The sequence below is a fragment of the Salmo salar genome, chromosome 05 (genome assembly GCF_965601325.2).
Source record: "Salmo salar chromosome 05, fSalSal1, whole genome shotgun sequence".
Classification (NCBI taxonomy): domain Eukaryota; kingdom Metazoa; phylum Chordata; class Actinopteri; order Salmoniformes; family Salmonidae; genus Salmo; species Salmo salar.
The window spans coordinates 74,608,587-74,633,375 of record NC_138295.1 but is presented as its reverse complement, the minus strand read 5'-3'; the positions used below and the strand labels follow the sequence as shown (position 1 = coordinate 74,633,375).

At 44.2% G+C, this 24,789-nt stretch overlaps 1 protein-coding gene across 1 annotated transcript in view; it reads left to right on the top strand.

Moving 5' to 3' along the window:
- The first annotated feature begins 495 nt into the window (after positions 1-495).
- Positions 496-24,789, top strand: part of LOC106605777 (uncharacterized) — a 38,460-nt gene continuing 14,166 nt past the window's right edge. Inside the window, exons 1-12 of the mRNA XM_045718794.2 lie at positions 496-808; positions 3,495-3,670; positions 8,351-8,398; positions 8,520-8,575; positions 11,303-11,369; positions 14,032-14,157; positions 14,280-14,476; positions 14,813-14,953; positions 17,167-17,311; positions 17,468-17,645; positions 17,809-17,953; positions 18,147-18,803. Coding sequence (XP_045574750.1) covers positions 3,616-3,670; positions 8,351-8,398; positions 8,520-8,575; positions 11,303-11,369; positions 14,032-14,157; positions 14,280-14,476; positions 14,813-14,953; positions 17,167-17,311; positions 17,468-17,645; positions 17,809-17,953; positions 18,147-18,803 — 1,815 coding nt within the window. The 5' untranslated portion in view covers positions 496-808; positions 3,495-3,615. The remainder of the gene's footprint in view (positions 809-3,494; positions 3,671-8,350; positions 8,399-8,519; positions 8,576-11,302; positions 11,370-14,031; positions 14,158-14,279; positions 14,477-14,812; positions 14,954-17,166; positions 17,312-17,467; positions 17,646-17,808; positions 17,954-18,146; positions 18,804-24,789) is intronic.

Sequence of the window (24,789 nt, the reverse complement as noted above, 5' to 3'; positions counted from 1 at the left end):
GTGTAAGAGGATGACGTAGGTATTTAGACAGGGACGCTGACTTACTAAAGTTGCATTCCTTGATTTACATAGAACATTATCAGATGGAAGTCTACACATCAAATCATACTGTAGTACTTACTGCAAAGTCCTACAATAATACCTACCTACCACACCATATCACACCTCAGCAATATACAATATCCCTAATCATTATTTGCTTTTAAATAGATAAGGGAGGAAAAGGTATAGGCCTCAGACTAGTGTAGTGTATCTGGCCAAAGTCTGTAACAATGCCATGCGCATGTTGACATGAGTCATCCATTTTGTGAATACTTTTGACAAAGACACAAACACACAACCACTTATTGTCACTCGATCTCTCCATCAATCAGCCAATCAGTCAACAGATGTATGTTGCTGGGACGGGTGAAGGAGGGGGAGAGGGGTGTGGGAGGGGTAGAGAGAGAGACAGGGGAGAGGGGGAGTGACAACTTTGACAGTCCCCCACAGTTGGCACCAAGGATCCAGGACGCTTTAGGGTGGACAGAAGAGGTCCAGAGAGAAAGAGTGAGAGAAGGATAAGGTTAGTTCTATGATAAGGAAGGAAGGAACATCAGATCCTTTCCTCCCCAAGTTCACCTTTAGAACCCTTTTCCAGGGGATTAACGAGTCTGGAGAGAGAGAGAGAAACAATATGACAAGAAAAGGAACATGAAAGAAATCGTCATTAAACGCACTTGAAGTTATCTCTTCCTTCTCGCATCTCTCTCTAATTTAATCTTAAACCCACTCCAAGTTCCCCCAAGGGACTTCTCTCTCTGTTTCAGTAAGTATTATCTTTCATTCTACCTCATTTACTCTCCCTCTCTCTCTCTCTCTCTCTCTCTCTCTCTCTCTCTCTCTCTCTCTCTCTCTCTCTCTCTCTCTCTCTCTCTCTCTCTCTGTCTTCCTCTCTATTTCCCTTCCTCGCTCTCTTTCTCTCTCTCTTTTTGCGTCTCAGTGCTCTACTGTGTGATATGAGGACTCATCGATATCCTACTGTATGGGTAGCGCTCTAATCTAGTTTGTAAATAACTGTGTGTGTGTGTGATTGTGTGTTAATGAACACCAGCTCAGTGATTTTGTGTAAATAATCTCAGTCACTCGGTGTGTGTCCACTTTCATGCTGTTCAGGCTTTCCCAATTTGTCTTATGGGTGGCCAGCGGCATAGTCAATATAGTCAATAAATGGTGTGTGTGCATTAATGAAGTGTGTGTGAATTAGTGGTAATAACCTCTGTCTCTCTCCCATGGTTCTCTGTGTGTAGATAAAACCATCTATTTCTCTGTGGCAGTTTTCACTTTCTTTCGCTTTCAAATCTGTGCATTCAGCCATCAGAGCACGGTCCTCTGCATAGCTGTGTCCTCTGTGATAGGTGTTGTGGCTTTTTATGTGTCCATTATAATAAGTGTCCCCTGTGCACTCACTGTTTGGCATCTGGGTATCTGTCACTGCCTCTGTCTCTGTCACTCATATGGCCTAACTCACCCTGTCTCTCTCTTCTCCTCGCCTCTCCCCCTTTTCCTCTGTCGTTCTAAATGCTTCCTACTGTCTCTTCCTCTTTCTTTCTCGTTATATCCACAGTGTGTGTGTCCCTCCTCTCTTTCTGTGATTGTGGCAGTCTGCCGTGAGAGGCTTGGTCTAGTCAATGTCGATGTTGTCTCTCTACTACTGTCCACTCTATCATGTGTGTGTCAGATAGTGTCTCTCTACTACTGTCCACTCTATCCTGTGTGTCAGATAGTGTCTCTCTACTACTGTCCACTCTATCCTGTGTGTCAGATAGTGTCTCTACTACTGTCCACTCTATCCTGTGGGTGTCAGATTGTGTGTCTCTACTTCTGTCCACTCTATCCTGTGTGTGTCAGATAGTGTCTCTCTACTACTGTCCACTCTATCCTGTATGTGTCAGATAGTGTCTCTACTACTGTCCACTCTATCCTGTGTGTGTCAGATAGTGTCTCTACTACTGTCCACTCTATCCTGTGTGTCAGATAGTGTCTCTCTACTACTGTCCACTCTATCCTGTGGGTGTCAGATAGTGTCTCTCTACTACTGTCCACTCTATCCTGTGTGTGTCAGATAGTGTGTCTCTACTACTGTCCACTCTATCCTGTGTGTGTCAGATAGTGTCTCTACTACTGTCCACTCTATCCTGTGTGTGTCAGATAGTGTCTCTCTACTACTGTCCACTCTATCCTGTGTGTGTCAGATAGTGTCTCTCTACTACTGTCCACTCTATCCTGTATGTGTCAGATAGTGTCTCTACTACTGTCCACTCTATCCTGTGTGTGTCAGATAGTGTCTCTACTACTGTCCACTCTATCCTGTGTGTCAGATAGTGTCTCTCTACTACTGTCCACTCTATCCTGTGGGTGTCAGATAGTGTCTCTCTACTACTGTCCACTCTATCCTGTGTGTGTCAGATAGTGTGTCTCTACTACTGTCCACTCTATCCTGTGTGTGTCAGATAGTGTCTCTACTACTGTCCACTCTATCCTGTGTGTGTCAGATAGTGTCTCTCTACTACTGTCCACTCTATCCTGTGTGTGTCAGATAGTGTCTCTCTACTACTGTCCACTCTATCCTGTGTGTGTCAGATAGTGTCTCTACTACTGTCCACTCTATCCTGTGGGTGTCAGATAGTGTCTCTCTACTACTGTCCACTCTATCCTGTGTGTGTCAGATAGTGTCTCTCTACTACTGTCCACTCTATCCTGTGGGTGTCAGATAGTGTCTCTCTACTACTGTCCACTCTATCCTGTGGGTGTCAGATAGTGTCTCTCTACTACTGTCCACTCTATCCTGTGTGTGTCAGATAGTGTCTCTCTACTACTGTCCACTCTATCCTGTGTGTGTCAGATAGTGTGTCTCTACTACTGTCCACTCTATCCTGTGTGTCAGATAGTGTCTCTCTACTACTGTCCACTCTATCCTGTGTGTGTCAGATAGTTTGTGTCTCTCTACTACTGTCCACTCTATCCTGTGTGTGTCAGATAGTTTGTGTCTCTCTACTACTGTCCACTCTATCCTGTGTGTGTCAGATAGTTTGTGTCTCTCTACTACTGTCCACTCTATCCTGTGTGTGTCAGTGTCTCTCTACTACTGTCCACTCTATCCTGTGTGTGTCAGATAGTGTCTCTCTACTTCTGTCCACTCTATCCTGTGTGTCAGATAGTGTCTCTCTACTACTGTCCACTCTATCCTGTGTGTGTCAGATAGTGTCTCTCTACTACTGTCCACTCTATCCTGTGGGTGTCAGATAGTGTCTCTACTACTGTCCACTCTATCCTGTGTGTGTCAGATAGTGTCTCTCTATTACTGTCCACTCTATAACTCTCTTTACTGTCTACTGCTCTGGTCTGTGTGTCTTGTACTCAGTGTCAGTATATTTTTCTCAAGGGATAAACAAAAGCATTGACCTCCCCTGTTCCATCTCTCCCCTATCTGTTGTTCTCTGCTTTCCACACAGAGAGAGACAGAATCAGAAGAGTCCATTCCTCCTGATTCCCACCCAAGTGGGAATAAAAACAGGATTCCACTCTTTCTTTCTGTTCCTCCTCTCATCCCTCGTTCCCCTCCTCCTCTCCGTCATGACGTTGCTGGCTTCTGAGAGGTCGCTTCTCATCCGGAACAAATTCCGCTCAGGTGAGGATCTGGCTGGGTCGGTTGGGGTGGGGCTGCATCAGGCCAGGCCGGTTGGAGTGGGGCTGGATCGGGCCAGGCCGGTTGGAGTGGGGCTGGATCGGGCCAGGCCGGTTGGAGTGGGGCTGGATCGGGCCAGGCCGGTTGGAGTGGGGCTGGATCGGGCCAGGCCGGTTGGAGTGGGGCTGGATCGGGCCGGTTGGGGTGAGGCTGGATCGGGCCGGTTGGGGTGGGGCTGGCAGGGAGGAATTAGGCCTGGGGTGTGGGACTAAGTTGCCCTTAGGCTGATCTTGGGTCATATATACAGTGCTGTCTGTATTATGTCATAAAGTGTCACTCAGCCTCTTCTCTCTCTGTCAGCCAAGCCCATGGCTGACACTATGGTAACTAGTAATGATTGATGACTATATCATTGGCAAGAAGTTGTTCCGGTATGATTGTGAAGGATATTGGCAGATAAGTCTAGTCTTGCTAATATTAATCATGAGGATGATTAATCAGGTAAACATATTGATTGTCGTATATCTATTGATTGATTGAAACCACAGAGCTCTCCTGAATAGACATACCAGTGTTGACCACAAATCTTTTAATCTCCCAATGACAGTACTTGTAGCATATTCATCTCAGAACCCAGAACCAAGTTTTACAGCTAGCTATGTTTTAATCTGTCATGAGAGACAAGAGGCATATAGCTACTGCCACATTGTTCCTGTCTCCATTTCAAACCATACCGATGTGAAGTTCTGTTTGTTTACACCGAGGGCTGCTCCGTCAATTTCTAAATGGGGAGAAAAAATAAATGATTTTAATCCACCCGTTTGTAAGTGAGTAGGATTGATTCGAGTCCATTTGAGTCTAAATCTTGCCGGTCACAGCTCCTCTGGTCACACAGGAAGGACAGTAGTACTCCATGTGAACTAAAAACTCTTAGGCAAATTCAAACACATAACTAATTAAATAAGACAGCATTAGAGGTACAGTTATAAGATTGGAAAATGTTTGGGTGACATTATACAGATGCCGTATCTTAATTTGATTATCCTGTAGTTGCAGGTTTAAAAAGGCTTCTAAAGTTTGCAATTTCCACTTAAAAATGTCTGACTTGATATGCCTAACGAAAAATGTATCAACCTCTACAAATTATAATCCACAACAACAGTTCCATTTTCTGTTGCTGCAGGATTATTTTCCTTCTGTTTGCAAACTGGCTCAAATTAAGATCCTACATCTGTAGCAAGAAATGTGTACAGCTACTGAATCCTTTTGCAAGTTGGATTTCTTTATGTTTTGTGTTAGGTCCATCAGCCATAGGTTACTGTCCTTTAACTAGCAGCAGTTGTGTTCTGGAATTGGAATGTGCCCCTTAAAAATGGCCGCCGCTGTTGTTATCAGTCTGCTGCTGTCATAAAGAGGCTTGGTAGGGACAGGAAATGAGGTCATAGAGACATTCCTGCTGTTGTTTTTTTCCACCAGCTGTTCATTACCAGGCCTGTCTTGGGCAGCTGGAGGTTCAGATTAGATTTGATGAGTTTATTTATTTATTAAATACCATGAAGTGTCTTGAGGTTTCCAGATTGGATTCATTAGAAGAGACATTTAAATGAGTTAGACTGGCTAACTAAGTATCAGCTGTCCTGCTGCTTTGAACCCACTATCTCTTCAGCTATGGAGGAAATGGGTGAAGGCTATGAAGGACCAATCAATACTTTTGTCAATAGGTAAATGTTGTCTGATTGGTTGATGTGGAATTAATAGCCTATGGATGGAAGGATGGCAATATGGGTTGTGTAACTTGTGTTGAGGAAGATGTACTACTATACCCTGAGTATGTTACCATGACTGTGGTCAAAACAGAAAAGCGGTAGGGTGTGCTGTGCCTGTGGACAGTGGTGGTGATAGTCAACAATTTTATTTGATCAGTTTCTCATGGCAGGAAAATAATCCTGCAGTAACAGGAAATGTGTGTTATTGTGTGGATGGTAAAAATGTGACATTTTTGTAGGGGTTGATACAATTTAAAGGGAAATTACAAACTTTAGAAGCCTTTTTAAACCTTGAATACACTACAAATGTGCATTTCCTGTTGTGCAGAACATTTCCTGCAACAACAGGGTGATCAAATTAAGATCTTACATCTGTACTTACATCAGCGGTGAAATCATAGTAATGATAATACTGCATTTGGTAGCTGCTAAATGATCAATGATCATTGATAACCTATAAGGTTCACTATGAGATTACTTCACATTATAGACGGTTGAGGAGACGATTATAACTTCAATCCAATCTCTGTTATCTCTCTCTGTCCATGAACGCTTGCCCAAAGCAGGAAGATAATCTCACTGAGCTAAATCCATGCACAACTTCAGTAGCTTACACTGTCACCTTCCTGCTCTTATCTGTCATCAAGATTCTGGCTTCATTTGTTTCTACTCAGTTACAGATTGTTAATTGTTAACGGTAAACTAAATTGACCTACCATCTGTACAGGGCTTATAAATGGTTTATAAGTAGTCAATCAACTCTTCTGGGTACCTTTTAAATGATGATTTCATGTGTTAGTTCCCTGGAGCGGGCCAGGGTCTATGTCTGTAACTTTAGCTGGGTCCTGTATATAAATCTGGTCAAATTTCACCTCTGAGTCCAATCAATTATTCCACCTCACAACCGATTACACATACAGTACCATGACCGAGTCAGCATGGAGGCCTATGTGAGTCAATCAGAGTACCCAGTCCAATACAGTACCATGACCGAGTCTGCATGGAGGCCTATGTGAGTCAATCAGAGTACCCAGTCCAATATGGTACTAAGAGGTAGCTATTACCAGGCTAAGAGGTAGCAGTTACCATGCTAAGAAGTAGGTGTTTCCAGGCTAAGAGGTAGCTGCTACCAGGCTAAGAGGTAGAAGTTACCATGCTAAGAGGTAGGTGTTACCAGGCTAAGAGGTAGCTGTTACCAGGCTAAGAGGTAGCAGTTACCATGCTAAGAGGTAGCAGTTACCAGGCTAAGAGGTAGCAGTTACCAGGCTAAGAGGTAGGTGTTACCAGGCTAAGAAGTAGCAGTTACCATGCTAAGAGGTAGGTGTTACCAGGCTAAGAGGTAGGTGTTTCCAGGCTAAGAGGTAGCAGTTACCAGGCTAAGAGGTAGCAGTTACCATGCTAAGAGGTAGCAGTTACCATGCTAAGAGGTAGCAGTTACCGGGCTAAGAGGTAGCAGTTACCAGGCTAAGAGGTAGCAGTTACCAGGCTAAGAGGTAGGTAGTACCAGGCTAAGAGGTAGCAGTTACCATGCTACGAGGTAGGTATTTCCAGGCTAAGAGGTAGCAGTTACCAGGCTAAGAGGTAGCAGTTACCATGCTAAGAGGTAGAAGTTACCATGCTAAGAGGTAGAAGTTACCAGGCTAAGAGGTAGCAGTTACCAGGCTACGAGGTAGGTGTTTCCAGGCTAAGAGGTAGGTTTTACCAGGCTAAGAGGTAGCAGTTACCAGGCTAAGAGGTAGCAGTTACCAGGCTAAGAGGTAGCAGTTACCAGGCTACGAGGTAGGTGTTTCCAGGCTAAGAGGTAGGTGTTACCAGGCTAAGAGGTAGCAGTTACCAGGCTAAGAGGTAGAAGTTACCAGGCTAAGAGGTAGGTGTTACCAGGCTAAGAGGTAGCAGTTACCAGGCTAAGAGGTAGCAGTTACCATGCTAAGAGGTATCAGTTACCAGGCTACGAGGTAGGTGTTTCCAGGCTAAGAGGTAGCAGTTACCATGCTAAGAGGTAGAAGTTACCAGGCTAAGAGGTAGGAGTTACCAGGCTACGAGGTAGGTATTTCAAGGATAAGAGGTAGGTGTTACCAGGCTAAGAGGTAGCAGTTACCAGGCTAAGAGGTAGCAGTTACCAGGCTAAGAGGTAGCAGTTACCAGGCTACGAGGTAGGTTTTTCCAGGCTAAGAGGTAGGTGTTACCAGGCTAAGAGGTAGCAGTTACCAGGCTAAGAGGTAGCAGTTACCAGGCTACGAGGTAGGTTTTTCCAGGCTAAGAGGTAGGTGTTACCAGGCTAAGAGGTAGCAGTTACCAGGCTACGAGGTAGGTGTTTCCAGGCTAAGAGGTAGCTGTTTACTGTAGAACCAGGCTAAGTGGTGTTTTTACTGAAGTAATGTAATGGGGTCTCTTTTCGAGTGGCAGTCGGCTGACAGAAAATAGGGGAGGAAGAATTTACTTAGCGTGCATGACAGTGATGAAGGGAGGGAGGTAGAGAGTTCTGGAGAGAGAGGGACAGCTGAAGGGGGGATGGGGGTGACAGAAATAGACATACTGACGGATAAATAGTTACAGCCCCCCCAAACCCTTCTCATCCTGCTGTCCCCTCCCTCCATCCCTCCCTCCATTTCTCTCAGATCTCAAAACTCAGCACTGGAATGCATTGTGGGAAACATCACCAAACCTATCAGCCCCTCCCCCAATGAACCTCTTAGTGTGAAGGTGTGTGTGCAGTGTATGTGTGTGTGTGTGTGTGTGTGTGGATGGAGTGGGTGTCTGTGTGCAGAGATTGCTCAGTCACATGTTACTATACTATTACAGAGGGATATTGTACTACAGAACATAGGACAGTACCTTTTACCCATAGTTACCTCGCAGGTGATTCCAGGTATTCTCATACATCTAATTCACCACCTCTCTACTGCTTGTCTTTCAGTCTTGCAGTTGAGGATTCAGAACCGAAGGCAAAATGAAATCGACTCTGGTGAGTGGAGTCACTGTTAATGTTTACTGACAGGGTTGGGTGTTCTCTCTTCTTTACACTACCTTCTAATGACTGCTGTCTCTCTCTCTCTCTCTCTCTCTCTCTCTCTCTCTCTCTCTAGGGTTGAAAACTACCTGTTCCTCTCGCAAAGGAGAGAAAGACCAGAGTAAAGCTCTGGTGAGTAGCTCACTGTTTCTCTCAACCTAAAGAAGAGACTTGTTATCTCACTGTTTCTCTCAACCTAAAGAAGAGACTTGTTGTCTCACTGTTTCTCTCAACCTAAAGACAATACTTGTTGTCTCACTGTTTCTCTCAACCTAAAGAAGAGACTTGTCTCACTGTTTCTCTCAACCTAAAGAAGATACTTGTTGTCTCACTGTTTCTCTCAACCTAAAGAAGAGACTTGTTATCTCACTGTTTCTCTCAACCTAAAGAATAGACTTGTTGTCTCACTGTTTCTCTCAACCTAAAGAAGAGACTTGTTGTCTCACTGTTTCTCTCAACCTAAAGAAGAGACTTGTTGTCTCACTGTTTCTCTCAACCTAAAGAAGAGACTTGTTGTCTCACTGTTTCTCTCAACCTAAAGACGATACTTGTTGTCTCACTGTTTCTCTCAAGCTAAAGAAGAGACTTGTTGTCTCACTGTTTCTCTCAACCTAAAGACAATACTTGTTGTCTCACTGTTTCTCTCAACCTAAAGAAGAGACTTGTTGTCTCACTGTTTCTCTCAACCTAAAGAAGATACTTGTTGTCTCACTGTTTCTCTCAACCTAAAGAATAGACTTGTTGTCTCACTGTTTCAACCTAAAGACGATACTTGTTGTCTCACTGTTTCTCTCAACCTAAAGAATAGACTTGTTGTCTCAATGTTTCTCTCAACCTAAAGAAGAGACTTGTTATCTCACTGTTTCTCTCAACCTAAAGAAGAGACTTGTTGTCTCACTGTTTCTCTCAACCTAAAGAAGAGACTTGTTATCTCACTGTTTCTCTCAACCTAAAGAAGAGACTTGTCTCACTGTTTCTCTCAACCTAAAGACGATACTTGTTATCTCACTGTTTCTCTCAACCTAAAGAAGAGACTTGTTGTCTCACGGTTTCTCTCAACCTAAAGAAGAGACTTGTTGTCTCACTGTTTCTCTCAACCTAAAGAAGAGACTTGTTGTCTCACTGTTTCTCTCAACCTAAAGAAGAGACTTGTTGTCTCACTGTTTCTCTCAACCTAAAGAATAGACTTGTTGTCTCACTGTTTCAACCTAAAGACGATACTTGTTGTCTCACTGTTTCTCTCAACCTAAAGAATAGACTTGTTGTCTCAATGTTTCTCTCAACCTAAAGAAGAGACTTGTTGTCTCACTGTTTCTCTCAACCTAAAGAAGAGACTTGTTGTCTCACTGTTTCTCTCAACCTAAAGAAGAGACTTGTTGTCTCACTGTTTCTCTCAACCTAAAGAAGAGACTTGTTGTCTCACTGTTTCTCTCAACCTAAAGAAGAGACTTGTTGTCTCACTGTTTCTCTCAACCTAAAGAAGAGACTTGTTATCTCACTGTTTCTTTCAACCTAAAGAAAAGACTTGTTGTCTCACTGTTTCTCTCAACCTAAAGACGATACTTGTTGTCTCTGTTTCTCTCAACCTAAAGAAGAGACTTGTCTCACTGTTTCTCTCAACCTAAAGACGATACTTGTTGTCTCACTGTTTCTCTCAACCTAAAGAAGAGACTTGTTGTCTCACTGTTTCTCTCAACCTAAAGAAGAGACTTGTTGTCTCACTGTTTCTCTCAACCTAAAGAAGAGACTTGTCTCACTGTTTCTCTCAACCTAAAGACGATACTTGTTGTCTCACTGTTTCTCTCAACCTAAAGAAGAGACTTGTTGTCTCACTGTTTCTCTCAACCTAAAGACGATACTTGTTGTCTCACTGTTTCTCTCAACCTAAAGAAGAGACTTGTTGTCTCACTGTTTCTCTCAACCTAAAGAAGAGACTTGTTGTCTCACTGTTTCTCTCAACCTAAAGAAGAGACTTGTTGTCTCACTGTTTCTCTCAACCTAAAGAAGAGACTTGTCTCACTGTTTCTCTCAACCTAAAGAAGATACTTGTTGTCTCACTGTTTCTCTCAACCTAAAGACGATACTTGTTGTCTCACTGTTTCTCTCAACCTAAAGAAGAGACTTGTCTCACTGTTTCTCTCAACCTAAAGAAGATACTTGTTGTCTCACTGTTTCTCTCAACCTAAAGACAATACTTGTTGTCTCACTGTTTCTCTCAACCTAAAGAAGAGACTTGTTGTCTCACTGTTTCTCTCAACCTAAAGAAGAGACTTGTTATCTCACTGTTTCTCTCAACCTAAAGAAGAGACTTGTTGTCTCACTGTTTCTCTCAACCTAAAGAAGAGACTTGTTGTCTCACTGTTTCTCTCAACCTAAAGAAGAGACTTGTTGTCTCACTGTTTCTCTCAACCTAAAGACGATACTTGTTGTCGCAATGTTTCTCTCAACCTAAAGAAGAGACTTGTTGTCTCACTGTTTCTCTCAACCTAAAGAAGAGACTTGTTGTCTCACTGTTTCTCTCAAGCTAAAGAAGAGACTTGTTGTCTCACTGTTTCTCTCAACCTAAAGAAGAGACTTGTTGTCTCACGGTTTCTCTCAACCTAAAGAAGAGACTTGTTGTCCCACTGTTACCGTAGGCTACAGTAAATGCAAATAGTAACAATACAGATTTTGTTACAACGACAAAAGAAAACCCTATGTAATCATGCTATTGTTTAGGGGTCAATTCCATTTAAACTGAAAACCCATTGGCATAAAGAAATAATGATAATTTAGGCCATGTCATTTAAATGAATTGAATTGAAATGGAACTGACCCCAAAACTGGTTTGCTGGTTTGACCTGCTATCTCCCAATGCAGCGTCTAACTGATGATGGCGCCACTCAGAAGTCGCCCCTGTGTGGTCTGAACATTAAAACTGCACAAGGTGATGATGCCCCGTCTGTCTGTCCACTGTATTCCTGCTGTCTGTTGTCTGACTCATTTAGTATGCTCCCAACGAAGCATAACACTCCTCATCACCTACCTCTGTCTCAGTCATCAGTCTTTCTCTTCCCCTCTAACTACCTCTCTCTCTCTCTCTCTCTCTCTCTCTCTCTCTCTCTCTCTCTCTCTCTCTTTTTACTATCATACATTTTCCATGACACCCAAAACTACTTGTTACATTTTGAATGCTAGCAGGACAGGAAAATGGTCCAATGCCACACTTATCAAGGAAATACGTGGTCATCATTACTGCCTCTGATATGGCAGACTCACTAAACACATGCTTAGTTTGTAAATGATGTCTGAGTGTTGCATTGTGCCCCTGGCTAGCCGTAAAAAAATAAAAAATAAAACCGTGCTGTCTAATTTGCTTAATATAAGGAATTTGAAATGATTTATAGCATTTACTTTTACTATTAATACTTAAGTATATTTTAGCAATTACATTTACTTTTAATGCTTAAGTAGATTTAATAAACCAAATACTTTTAGACTTTTACTTAAGTAGTATTTTACTGGGTGACTTTCACTTTTACTTCAGTCATTTTCTATGAAGGTATCTTTACTTTTACTCAAGTATGACAATTGAGTACATTTTCCACCACTGCTCTCTCTCTCTCTCTCTCTCTCTCTCTCGCACTACCTCTGTCACTACCTCTCTGTCTCTGTTTCTTTCTCTCTTTCTCTCTCTCCCTTTCTCTCTCTCTCTCTCTCTCTCTCTCTCTCTCTCTCTCTCTCTCTCTCTCTCTCTCTCTCTCTCTCTCTCACTACCTCTCTCTCTCAGTGTTTCTTTCTCTGTCTCAATCCATTTTCTCTTATCTACTCCAATTCCTCCACTCCTCTTTACCTGTAAAGTGATGAGGAAATGAAGGTTCAGAGCCCTATGATGGAATTGGCATTCCATTAGCTGTCAATCACACCTAGATGTGAACCATGTTGCTCTCCATTACGGGCAGGTTTCATTGGATTAAACCTGTCAGCCAAGCAATGATGGACAGAACACAAAACCCCACCCATCCAGGGGTGGAGAACTGTCGTTTTCTCAACCACTCACATCTCTCTCACCCTCCTCTCCTCCTCTGTACCCTCTCCTCTCTCTTCTACTATCCTTCTCTCTCTTTTCTTGTCCTCCTCTCTCTTCTACTCTCTATCCTCTCCTCCTCTCTCTTCTCTTTTCTATCCTCTCATCCCCTCTTCTCCTCTCCTCCTCTCTTTTCTTCTCTCTTCTCCTCTCCTCCTCTCTCTTCTCTTTTCTATCCTCTCATCCCCTCTTCTCCTCTCCTCCTCTCTTTTCTTCTCTCTTCTCCTCTCCTCCTCTCTCTTCTCATCTTTATCCTCTCCTCCTCTCTCTTCTCTTTTCTATCCTCTCCTCCTCTCTCTTCTACTTTATATCCTCTCCTCCTCTCTCTTCTACTCTCTATCCTCTCCTCCTCTCTCTCCTGCTCTCTCTTCTCCTCTCTATCCTCTCCTCCTCTCTCTTCTACTTTATATCCTCTCCTTCTCTCTCTTCTCCTCTCTATCCTGTTCTCCTCTCTCTTCTCCCCTCCATCCTCTCCTCCTCTCTTCTTCTCTCTATCCTCTCCTCCTCTCTCTTCTACTTTCTATCCTCTTCCCCTCTCTCTTCTCCTCTCTCTTCTCATATCCTCCTCTCTCTTCCCCTCCATCCTCTCCTCCTCTCTCTTCTTCTCTCTATCCTCTCCTCCTCTCTCTTCTACTTTCTATCCTCTTCTCCTCTCTATTCTCCTCTCAATCCTCTCCTCCTCTCTCTTCTCATATCCTCCTCTTTCTTCTCCCCTCTATCCTCTCCTCCTCTCTCTTCTTCTCTCTATCCTCTCCTCCTCTCTCTTCTACTTTCTATCCTCTTCTCCTCTCTATTCTCCTCTCAATCCTCTCCTCCTCTCTCTTCTCATATCCTCCTCTTTCTTCTCCCCTCTATCCTCTCCTCCTCTCTCTTCTACTTTCTATCCTCTTCTCCTCTCTATTCTCCTCTCAATCCTCTCCTCCTCTCTCTTTTCATATCCTCCTCTTTCTTCTCCCCTCTATCCTCTCCTCCTCTCTCTTCTCCTCTCTATCATCTCCTCTTCTCTCTTCTCATATCCTCCTCTCTCTTCTCCCTTCTATCCTCTCCTCCTCTCTCTTCTTCTCTCTCTTCTCTCCTCCTCACTCTTCTGCTCTCCATCCTCTCCTCCTCGCGCTTCTACTCTCTACCCTCTCCTCTCTCTTCTACTCTATATCCTGTCCTCTCTCTTCTACTCTATATCCTGTCCTCTCTCTTCTACTCTATATCCTGTCCTCTCTCTTCTACTCTCCATCCTCTCCTCCTCTCTCTTTTCTCCTCTATCCTCTCCCCCTCTGCTTCTCTGTAACCTTTCCTCTTGTATTTATCTCATTGTCCATTGTGATTAAAATACCACTATTATTGTTGCATTTCTGGTTGTGTTGTTGTTGTTATTTATGTGTCTCCAGGGGTATGTGGTTCCTTTAAGGCAGACGTTTTGTGTACCCCTGCTGGGTTGAACTGGGATTGAGTGCCCACAGCAACACAGTTATGCATACACAAACACAAATCTGCTCTCAACTCCTGTTACTTCTCTCTCTAATAGACAGGAGTGTGTGTGGGGCCGGAAGGCAGAAGAAGGCTCGGCTGGCTAACAACCTTGGAGAGAAGGTCCAGCATCGGCCCGGACCTCTGGACCTCCTGCACAAACACATACTGCCTCCGGAGAACCGTGAGTTAACGCACACGCACACATGCACGAAAGAACTATAGACGTTTTCAAACAGTCTAGATGTCATTACTAATTAACCTATTCCTTCTCCCCCTGCCTTCCTTCTCCTACTCTTCCCTTAGGCCCCGTCTCCTTCCCTCTCTCCTCAGATGTCTTCCAAGATGACATCTCTTCCTGCTCTTCCTCCTTGTCTCCCGAGCAACTCGGGGTCCTCCAATCACCAGACTTCTCCTCGTCGCCGGGGTTCTCAGACGACCAATCACTGAGTGACCTGTCGCCTGGGGTCTTGCCCCTTACCCACAGTCCCGCCCATGTTCAGGTGAGATTACCTTCCCCTAAATCCTAACCTCAACCATCAAGTGAGATTACCTTTCCCTAAATCCTAACCTCAACCATCAAGTGAGATTACCTTCCCCTAAATCCTAACCTCAACCATCAAGTGAGATTACCTTTCCCTAAATCCTAACCTCAACCATCAGGTGAGATTACCTTTCCCTAAATCCTAACCTCAACCATCAGGTGAGATTACCTTCCCCTAAATCCTAACCTCAACCATCAACACAAGAAACACAAAACTGACTTTAGAACTGCAAGTCATGTTTGGATTACAGCCTTTGCTATTACCTGTTTATATTTCTGTCCTGCTTTCCTGCAGTCTATCTTGGCGTTGCTCCCAGCAACCGAGGGCATCAGCCAGCCAATGAGCATGACCGTGGGCGACTCCAACTCCATGGCAACGACCGGGAGACCAAAGGGGATGTATCTGACCTCCCATGCCACGCCCCTGCTGCCAAAGGTACTGGAACAGGGCTACTCAGAAATAGACCAAACACACATCCAGAACAATGTGTAAATGCATCTGTAAAAAGCATTATAGAAATGAAGAATGAATTGATTGAAGCATTAACAATGGATTGATTGATTTATTGTCAATAAGTCAATCCAAAATAATCCCATGCATATACAGTATTACAGTATTACAGTATTACAGTATTACGGTATTACAGTATTACAGCATTACAAATGTTAATGCATTGTCTGCATAGAGAGACAGACATGTTTTGACTGTGAGGGTCAGATACAGTATATCAGTAGGCACTCTTCTTCTCCCGGTGTCTACTGATAGGTATTCAACCACATAGCATAATGTACACACACTCTGGTGTTACGCATTCATTAGTGTCGACAGTCACTACCAACAGAACTATGCCCTATGGATTAAGACACGCACACATGCACACACACACAAACACACACCTGCTAGATGTCACAGCTGACTGGGACACACTGTCAGTTGTCACGGTTTCACACATGCGTTTAATGTCAGGATCCAGCTAGGATACTGACTGATCAACCTGAAAGGATCACATATGTTACATGACATATTGTACAGTCGTGGCCAAAAGTTTTGAGAATGACACAAATATAAACTTTCACAAAGTCTGCTGCCTCAGTTTGTATGATGGCAATTTGCATATACTCCAGAATGTTATGAAGAGGGATCAGATGAATTGCAATTAATTGCAAAGTCCCTCTTTGCCATGCAAATGAACTGAATCCCCCAAAAACATTTCCACTGCATTTCAGCCCTGCCACAAAAGGACCAGCTGACATCATGTCAGTGATTCTCTCATTAACACAGGTGTGAGTGTTGACAAGGACAAGGCTGGAGATCACTCTGTCATGCTGATTGAGTTCGAATAACAGACTGGAAGCTTCAAAAGGAGGGTGGTGCTTGGAATCATTGTTCTTCCTCTGTCAATCATGGTTACCTCCAAGGAAACACGTGCCGTCATCATTGCTTTGCACAAAAAGGGCTTCACAGGCAAGGATATTGCTGCCAGTAAGATTGCACCTAAATCAACCATTTATTGGATCATCAAGAACTTCAAGGAGAGTGGTTCAATTGTTGTGAAGAAGGCTTCAGGGCGCCCAAGAAAGTCCAGCAAGCGCCAGGACTGTCTCCTAAAGTTGATTCAGCTGCGGGATCGGGGCACCACCAGTACAGAGCTTGCTCAGGAATGGCAGCAGGCGGGTGTGAGTGCATCTGCACGCACAGTGAGGTGGAGACTTTTGGAGGATGGCCTGGTGTCAAGAAGGGCAGCAAAGAAGCCACTTCTCTCCAGGAAAAACATCACGGACAGACTGATATTCTGCAAAATGTATAGGGATTGGACTGCTGAGGACTGGGGTAAAGTCATTTTCTCTGACACAGCCATGAATAAAGAATGGTACCAACACATCCTCCGAGAGCAACTTCTCCCAACCATCCAGGAACAGTTTGGTGACGAACAATGCATTTTCCAGCATGATGGAGCACCTTGCCATAAGGCAAAAGTGATAACTAAGTGGCTCGGGGAACAAAACATCAATATTTTGGGTCCATGGTCAGGAAACTCCCCAGACCTTAATCCCATTGAGAACTTGTGGTCAATCCTCAGGAGGCGGGTGGACAAACAAAAACCCACAAATTCTGACAAACTCCAAGCATTGATTATGCAAGAATGGGCTGCCATCAGTCAGGATGTGGCCCAGAAGTTAATTGACAGCATGCCAGGGCGGATTGCAGAGGTCTTGAAAAAGAAGGGTCAACACTGCAAATATTGACTCTTTGCATCAACCTCATGTAATTGTCAATAAAAGCCTTTGACACTTATGAAATGCTTGAAATTATACTCCACTATTCCATAGTAACATCTGACAAAAATATCTAAAGACACTGAAGCAGCAGACTTTGTGAAAATTAATATTTGTGTCATTCTCAAAACCTTTGGCCACGCCTGTATACATCCTGCTGTTAACTTCGCCTTAGGAACTCATAACATGGTAGTACTTTCAGAACTGGCTGTACTCATCAGAACTGATCTGACCTCTCTCAGGTTACACTGTTTATGGATTTTGACAATGCTTGAATAATATATTTCTAATAAAAATATGGGATTTGAGAAATATTACTTTGATTCATTCTCTGTCTCCCCCTCTCCCTCTTCCTTTCTCCACCTTTCTCAGACAGCCCAGTCTCTCACACCTCCCTCCCTGACTTCCTCTCGCCCCCCCCGCCCGCGGAAACCCCGGGATTCACAGCCCAAGATGAGGAAACTGAAATACCACCAGTACATTCCCCCCGACCAGAGATGCACGGCCGGGACTGCCGGTAATAGTCTTTATCCTTTCAAAAACAGCATTATATTTCATGTATATTTTACCTTTCATACAATACTTTCAGCCCAATGTACTTTACATGACAAATGTTGTCAAAATGAGTCCACTAAATAGCAGGGAAGTTGATCATTATTAACATTGTGCTCAGGGGGAGGGGCCAGTCAGAGGAGCCCCACCCCAGCCCAGCTCTTAGACCCCGCCTACTCCAGCCTCCTGCAGCAACAGCAGGTGTTCCTCCAGCTGCAGATTCTCCAGAACCAACAACAACAGCAGAACCAGCAGCAACAGGACCAGCAGCAACAGCAGCAGCTCACCGTCACACCCAGGTAGGTACCACTACATACACCACACCAAACCTCCCTCCCCCTGGGCCTTCTCACAAGAACTGTGGTTTCATTCAGATGTTATACGGTTCATCAGACCATTTAAAGTTGGTTAGTCATTACATGTGCGCTGGCAACTAGCATGAATGTTTTGTTTTTATCAAAGCGGAGACACCAACCAAATGGTGAGGTTCTCTGGAGCCATGCCCCAGGACCCTCAGCCTGTATCCAAGGCAACAAACCACACCTCTGTGGACACAAGTCCCTCCAACAAGTCTGAGCTCCTCCCACCTAACCTGGTCGACCTCACGGTAATATGGGCAGGACAATAACTTGAACATTTGAATGTTTATAGCACTTCTTATTTCCTATTTATCTGTACCTCCTCTTCCTTCTTTTGTCCTTGCTTGCTTCTCTTCATTCTCTGACCTCTTTCTCTCATCCCTCTCTATTTGCTGTCCCTGACCCTCTCCTCTGTCACACTCCGTCCTCCTTCTCTCCCAGGTGTCTGAGTTGCGACAGCAGCTGCGTAAGCGAGGTCTTCCTGTCTCCGGCACCAAGCCCGCCCTCCTCCAGAGGCTCCGCCCCTTCCAGCTGCCCCACCTGTGTTTGACCCCTGTGCCCCTCTGCCAGCTGGGTACCAGCCTGGAACCCCTTACCCCCACCTCCTTGCTCACCCCCAGCCACTACCCCAGCTCCAGCCCCAGCTCTGGAACTGACTCCCCCACCAATAGCCCTAACCATCAGGTCTACATCCAGTCCACTGGAATTCTGAGCGGGGTTCCAAACGGAATTGTTAATGGCATTCCGAATGATAATACTAATGGAATTCCCAATGGAATAGGGGTCAGTGTGGTGGGGGAGCAGTGTGGCTTCCTGGCCCCTGCGTTAACCCCATCGTCAACACCCCACCCCGGTCTCCCCCCATGCTCCTCTTCGCCACTGTCAACTGGCGCCTCCTGGCGGTCGGAACAGGAGCAGCAGGAGCTGAGCCTGGAGCTGGAGATGAGGGAGAGGATGAGGAGCAGGCCCAGGGAGAGGCTATCTCCTCCTCTGTCTCTATCCTGTGGGGGTTCCCTCCATCCCTTCCTGCAACAGGATCCAGGATGGCCCAGAGGGACACCAGAGAGGGAAGGACAGACAGAGATCCTGTTCACACAGGTAAATTAACACGCCTGACTCAGACAGACAGACCAGTCTCTCCTATACCTGACAGACAGACAGATACACCAGTCTCTCCTATATTTGACTCAGACAGACAGATACACCATAGTCTCTCCTATACCTGACTCAGACAGACAGATACACCATAGTCTCTCCTATACCTGACAGACAGACAGATACACCAGTCTCTCCTATATTTGACTCAGACAGACAGATACACCATAGTCTCTCCTATACCTGACAGACAGACAGATACACCAGTCTCTCCTATATTTGACTCAGACAGACAGATACACCATAGTCTCTCCTATACCTGACTCAGACAGACAGATACACCGTAGTCTCTCCTATACCTGACTCAGACAGACAGATACACCATAGTCTCTCCTGTATCTGACTCAGACAGACAGATACACCATAGTCTCTCCTCTACTTGACTCAGACAGACAGATACACCATAGTCTCTCCTATACCTGACTCAGACAGACAGATCCACACATAGTCTCTCCTATACCTGACTCAGACAGACAGATACATCATAGTCTCTCCTATACCTGACTCAGACAGACAGATACACCATAGTCTCTCCTCTATCTGACTCAGACAGACAGATACGTCATAGTCTCTCCTATACCTGACTCAGACAGACAGATACACCATAGTCTCTCCTATACCTGACTCAGACAGACAGATACACACATAGTCTCTCCTGTATCTGACTCAGACAGACAGATACACACATAGTCTCTTCTATACCTGACTCAGACAGACAGATACACACATAGTCTCTTCTATACTTGTCTCAGACAGACAGATACACACATAGTCTGTCTTGTATCTGACTCAGACAGACAGATACACACATAGTCTCTCCTGTATCTGACTCAGACAGACAGATACACACATAGTATCTCCTATACCTGACTCAGACAGACAGATACACCATAGTCTCTCCTATACCTGACTCAGACAGACAGATACACACATAGTCTCTCCTATACCCGACTCAGACAGACAGATACACACATAGTCTCTCCTATACCTGACTCAGACAGACAGATACACCATAGTCTCTCCTATACCTGACTCAGTCAGACAGATACACACATAGTCTCTCCTATACCTGACTCAGACAGACAGATACACACATAGTCTCTCCTGTATCTGACTCAGACAGACAGATACACCATAGTCTCTCCTATACCTGACTCAGACAGACAGATACACACATAGTCTTTCCTATACCTGACTCAGACAGACAGATACACCATAGTCTCTCCTATACTTGACTCAGACAGACAGATACACACATAGTCTCTATTGTATCTGACTCAGACAGACAGATACACACATAGTCTCTCCTGTATCTGACTCAGACAGACAGATACACACATAGTCTCTCCTACACCTGACTCAGACAGACAGATACACCATAGTCTCTCCTATACCTGACTCAGACAGACAGATACACACATAGTATCTCCTATACCTGATTCAGACAGACAGATACACACATAGTCTCTACTGTATCTGACTCAGACAGACAGATACACCATAGTCTCTCCTATACTTGACTCAGACAGACAGATACATCATAGTCTCTCCTATACCTGACTCAGACAGACAGATACACAAATAGTCTCTCCTGTATCTGACTCAGACAGACAGATACACCATAGTCTCTCCTATACCTGACTCAGTCAGACAGATACACACATAGTCTCTCCTATACCTGACTCAGACAGACAGATACACACATAGTCTCTCCTATACCTGACTCAGACAGACACATACACACATAGTCTCTCCTACACCTGACTCAGACAGACAGATACACCATAGTCTCTCCTATACCTGACTCAGACAGACAGATACACACATAGTCTCTCCTCTATCTGACTCAGACAGACAGATACACACATAGTCTCTCCTACACCTGACTCAGATAGACAGATACACCATAGTCTCTCCTATACCTGACTCAGACAGACAGATACACACATAGTCTCTCCTATACCTGATTCAGACAGACAGATACACACATAGTCTCTCCTGTATCTGACTCAGACAGACAGATACACCATAGTCTCTCCTATACTTGACTCAGACAGACAGATACATCATAGTCTCTCCTATACCTAATTCAGACAGACAGATACACAAATAGTCTCTCCTGTATCTGACTCAGACAGACAGATACACCATAGTCTCTCCTGTATTTGACTCAGACAGACAGATACACCATAGTCTCTCCTATACTTGACTCAGACAGACAGATACACCATAGTCTCTACTATACCTGACAGATAGACAGACAGATACACACATAGTCTCTCCTATACCTGACTCAGACAGACAGATACATCATAGTCTCTCCTATACCTGACTCAGACAGACAGATACACCATAGTCTCTCCTCTATCTGACTCAGACAGACAGATACACACATAGTCTCTCCTGTATATAACTCAGACAGACAGATACACACATAGTCTCTCCTATACCTGACTCAGACAGACAGATACACCATATTCTCTCCTATACCTGACTCAGACAGACAGATACATCATAGTCTCTCCTGTATCTGACTCAGACAGACATATACACCATAGTCTCTCCTATACCTGACTCAGACAGACAGATACACACATAGTCTCTCCTACACCTGACTCAGACAGACAGATACACCATAGTCTCTCCTATACCTGACTCAGACAGACAGATACACACATAGTCTCTCCTATACCTGATTCAGACAGACAGATACACACATAGTCTCTCCTGTATCTGACTCAGACAGACAGATACACCATAGTCTCCTATACCTGACTCAGACAGACAGATACACACATAGTCTCTCCTATACCTGATTCAGACAGACAGATACACACATAGTCTCTCCTGTATCTGACTCAGACAGACAGATACACCATAGTCTCTCCTATACTTGACTCAGACAGACAGATACATCATAGTCTCTCCTATACCTGACTCAGACAGACAGATACACAAATAGTCTCTCCTGTATCTGACTCAGACAGACAGATACACCATAGTCTCTCCTGTATCTGACTCAGACAGACAGATACACCATAGTCTCTCCTATACTTGACTCAGACAGACAGATACACCATAGTCTCTCCTATACCTGACAGATAGACAGACAGATACACACATAGTCTCTCCTATACCTGACTCAGACAGACAGATACATCATAGTCTCTCCTATACCTGACTCAGACAGACAGATACACCATAGTCTCTCCTCTATCTGACTCAGACAGACAGATACACACATAGTCTCTCCTGTATATAACTCAGACAGACAGATACACACATAGTCTCTCCTATACCTGACTCAGACAGACAGATACACCATATTCTCTCCTATACCTGACTCAGACAGACAGATACATCATAGTCTCTCCTGTATCTGACTCAGACAGACATATACACCATAGTCTCTCCTATACCTGACTCAGACAGACAGATACACACATAGTCTCTCCTATACCTGACTCAGACAGACAGATACACACATAGTCTCTCCTATACCTGACTCAGACAGACACATACACACATAGTCTCTCCTACACCTGACTCAGACAGACAGATACACCATAGTCTCTCCTATACCTGACTCAGACAGACAGATACACACATAGTCTCTCCTCTATCTGACTCAGACAGACAGATACATCATAGTCTCTCCTATACCTGACTCAGACAGACAGATACACCATAGTCTCTCCTCTATCTGACTCAGACAGACAGATACACACATAGTCTCTCCTGTATATAACTCAGACAGACAGATACACACATAGTCTCTCCTATACCTGACTCAGACAGACAGATACACCATATTCTCTCCTATACCTGACTCAGACAGACAGATACATCATAGTCTCTCCTGTATCTGACTCAGACAGACATATACACCATAGTCTCTCCTATACCTGACTCAGACAGACAGATACACACATAGTCTCTCCTATACCTGACTCAGACAGACAGATACACACATAGTCTCTCCTATACCTGACTCAGACAGACACATACACACATAGTCTCTCCTACACCTGACTCAGACAGACAGATACACCATAGTCTCTCCTATACCTGACTCAGACAGACAGATACACACATAGTCTCTCCTCTATCTGACTCAGACAGACAGATACACACATAGTCTCTCCTACACCTGACTCAGACAGACAGATACACCATAGTCTCTCCTATACCTGACTCAGACAGACAGATGCACACATAGTCTCTCCTATACCTGATTCAGACAGACAGATACACACATAGTCTCTCCTGTATCTGACTCAGACAGACAGATACACCATAGTCTCTCCTATACTTGACTCAGACAGACAGATACATCATAGTCTCTCCTATACCTGACTCAGACAGACAGATACACAAATAGTCTCTCCTGTATCTGACTCAGACAGACAGATACACCATAGTCTCTCCTGTATCTGACTCAGACAGACAGATACACCATAGTCTCTCCTATACTTGACTCAGACAGACAGATACACCATAGTCTCTCCTATACCTGACAGATAGACAGACAGATACACACATAGTCTCTCCTATACCTGACTCAGAAAGACAGATACATCATAGTCTCTCCTATACCTGACTCAGACAGACAGATACACCATAGTCTCTCCTCTATCTGACTCAGACAGACAGATACACACATAGTCTCTCCTGTATATAACTCAGACAGACAGATACACACATAGTCTCTCCTAAACCTGACTCAGACAGACAGATACACCATATTCTCTCCTATACCTGGCTCAGACAGACAGATACATCATAGTCTCTCCTGTATCTGACTCAGACAGACATATACACCATAGTCTCTCCTATACCTGACTCAGACAGACAGATACACACATAGTCTCTCCTATACCTGATTAAGACAGACAGATACACACATAGTCTTTCCTGTATCTGACTCAGACAGACAGATACACCATAGTCTCTCCTATACTTGACTTAGACAGACAGATACATCATAGTCTCTCCTATACCTGACTAAGACAGACAGATACACCATAGTCTCTCCTATACTTGACTCAGACAGAAAGATACATCATAGTCTCTACTATACCTGACAGATAGACAGACAGATACACACATAGTCTCTCCTATACCTGACTCAGACAGACAGATACATCATAGTCTCTCCTATACCTGACTCAGACAGACAGATACACCATAGTCTCTCCTCTATCTGACTCAGACAGACAGATACACACATAGTCTCTCTTTTATCTGACTCAGACAGACAGATACACACATAGTCTCTCCTGTATCTGACTCAGACAGACAGATACACCATAGTCTCTCCTATACCTGACTCAGTCAGACAGATACACACATAGTCTCTCCTATACCTGACTCAGACAGACAGATACACACATAGTCTCTCCTGTATCTGACTCAGACAGACAGATACACCATAGTCTCTCCTATACTTGACTCAGACAGACAGATACATCATAGTCTCTCCTATACCTGACTCAGACAGACAGATACACAAATAGTCTCTCATGTATCTGACTCAGACAGACAGATACACCATAGTCTCTCCTATAATTGACTCAGACAGACAGATACACCATAGTCTCTCCTATACCTGACAGATAGACAGACAGATACACACATAGTCTCTCCTGTATCTGACTCAGACAGACAGATACACCATAGTCTCTCCTATACTTGACTCAGACAGACAGATACATCATAGTCTCTCCTATACCTGACTCAGACAGACAGATACACACATAGTCTCTCCTATACCTGACTCAGTCAGACAGATACACCATAGTCTCTCCTATACCTGACTCAGTCAGACAGATACACACAGAGTCTCTCCTATACCTGACTCAGACAGACAGATACACCATATTCTCTCCTATACCTGACTCAGACAGACAGATACATCATAGTCTCTCCT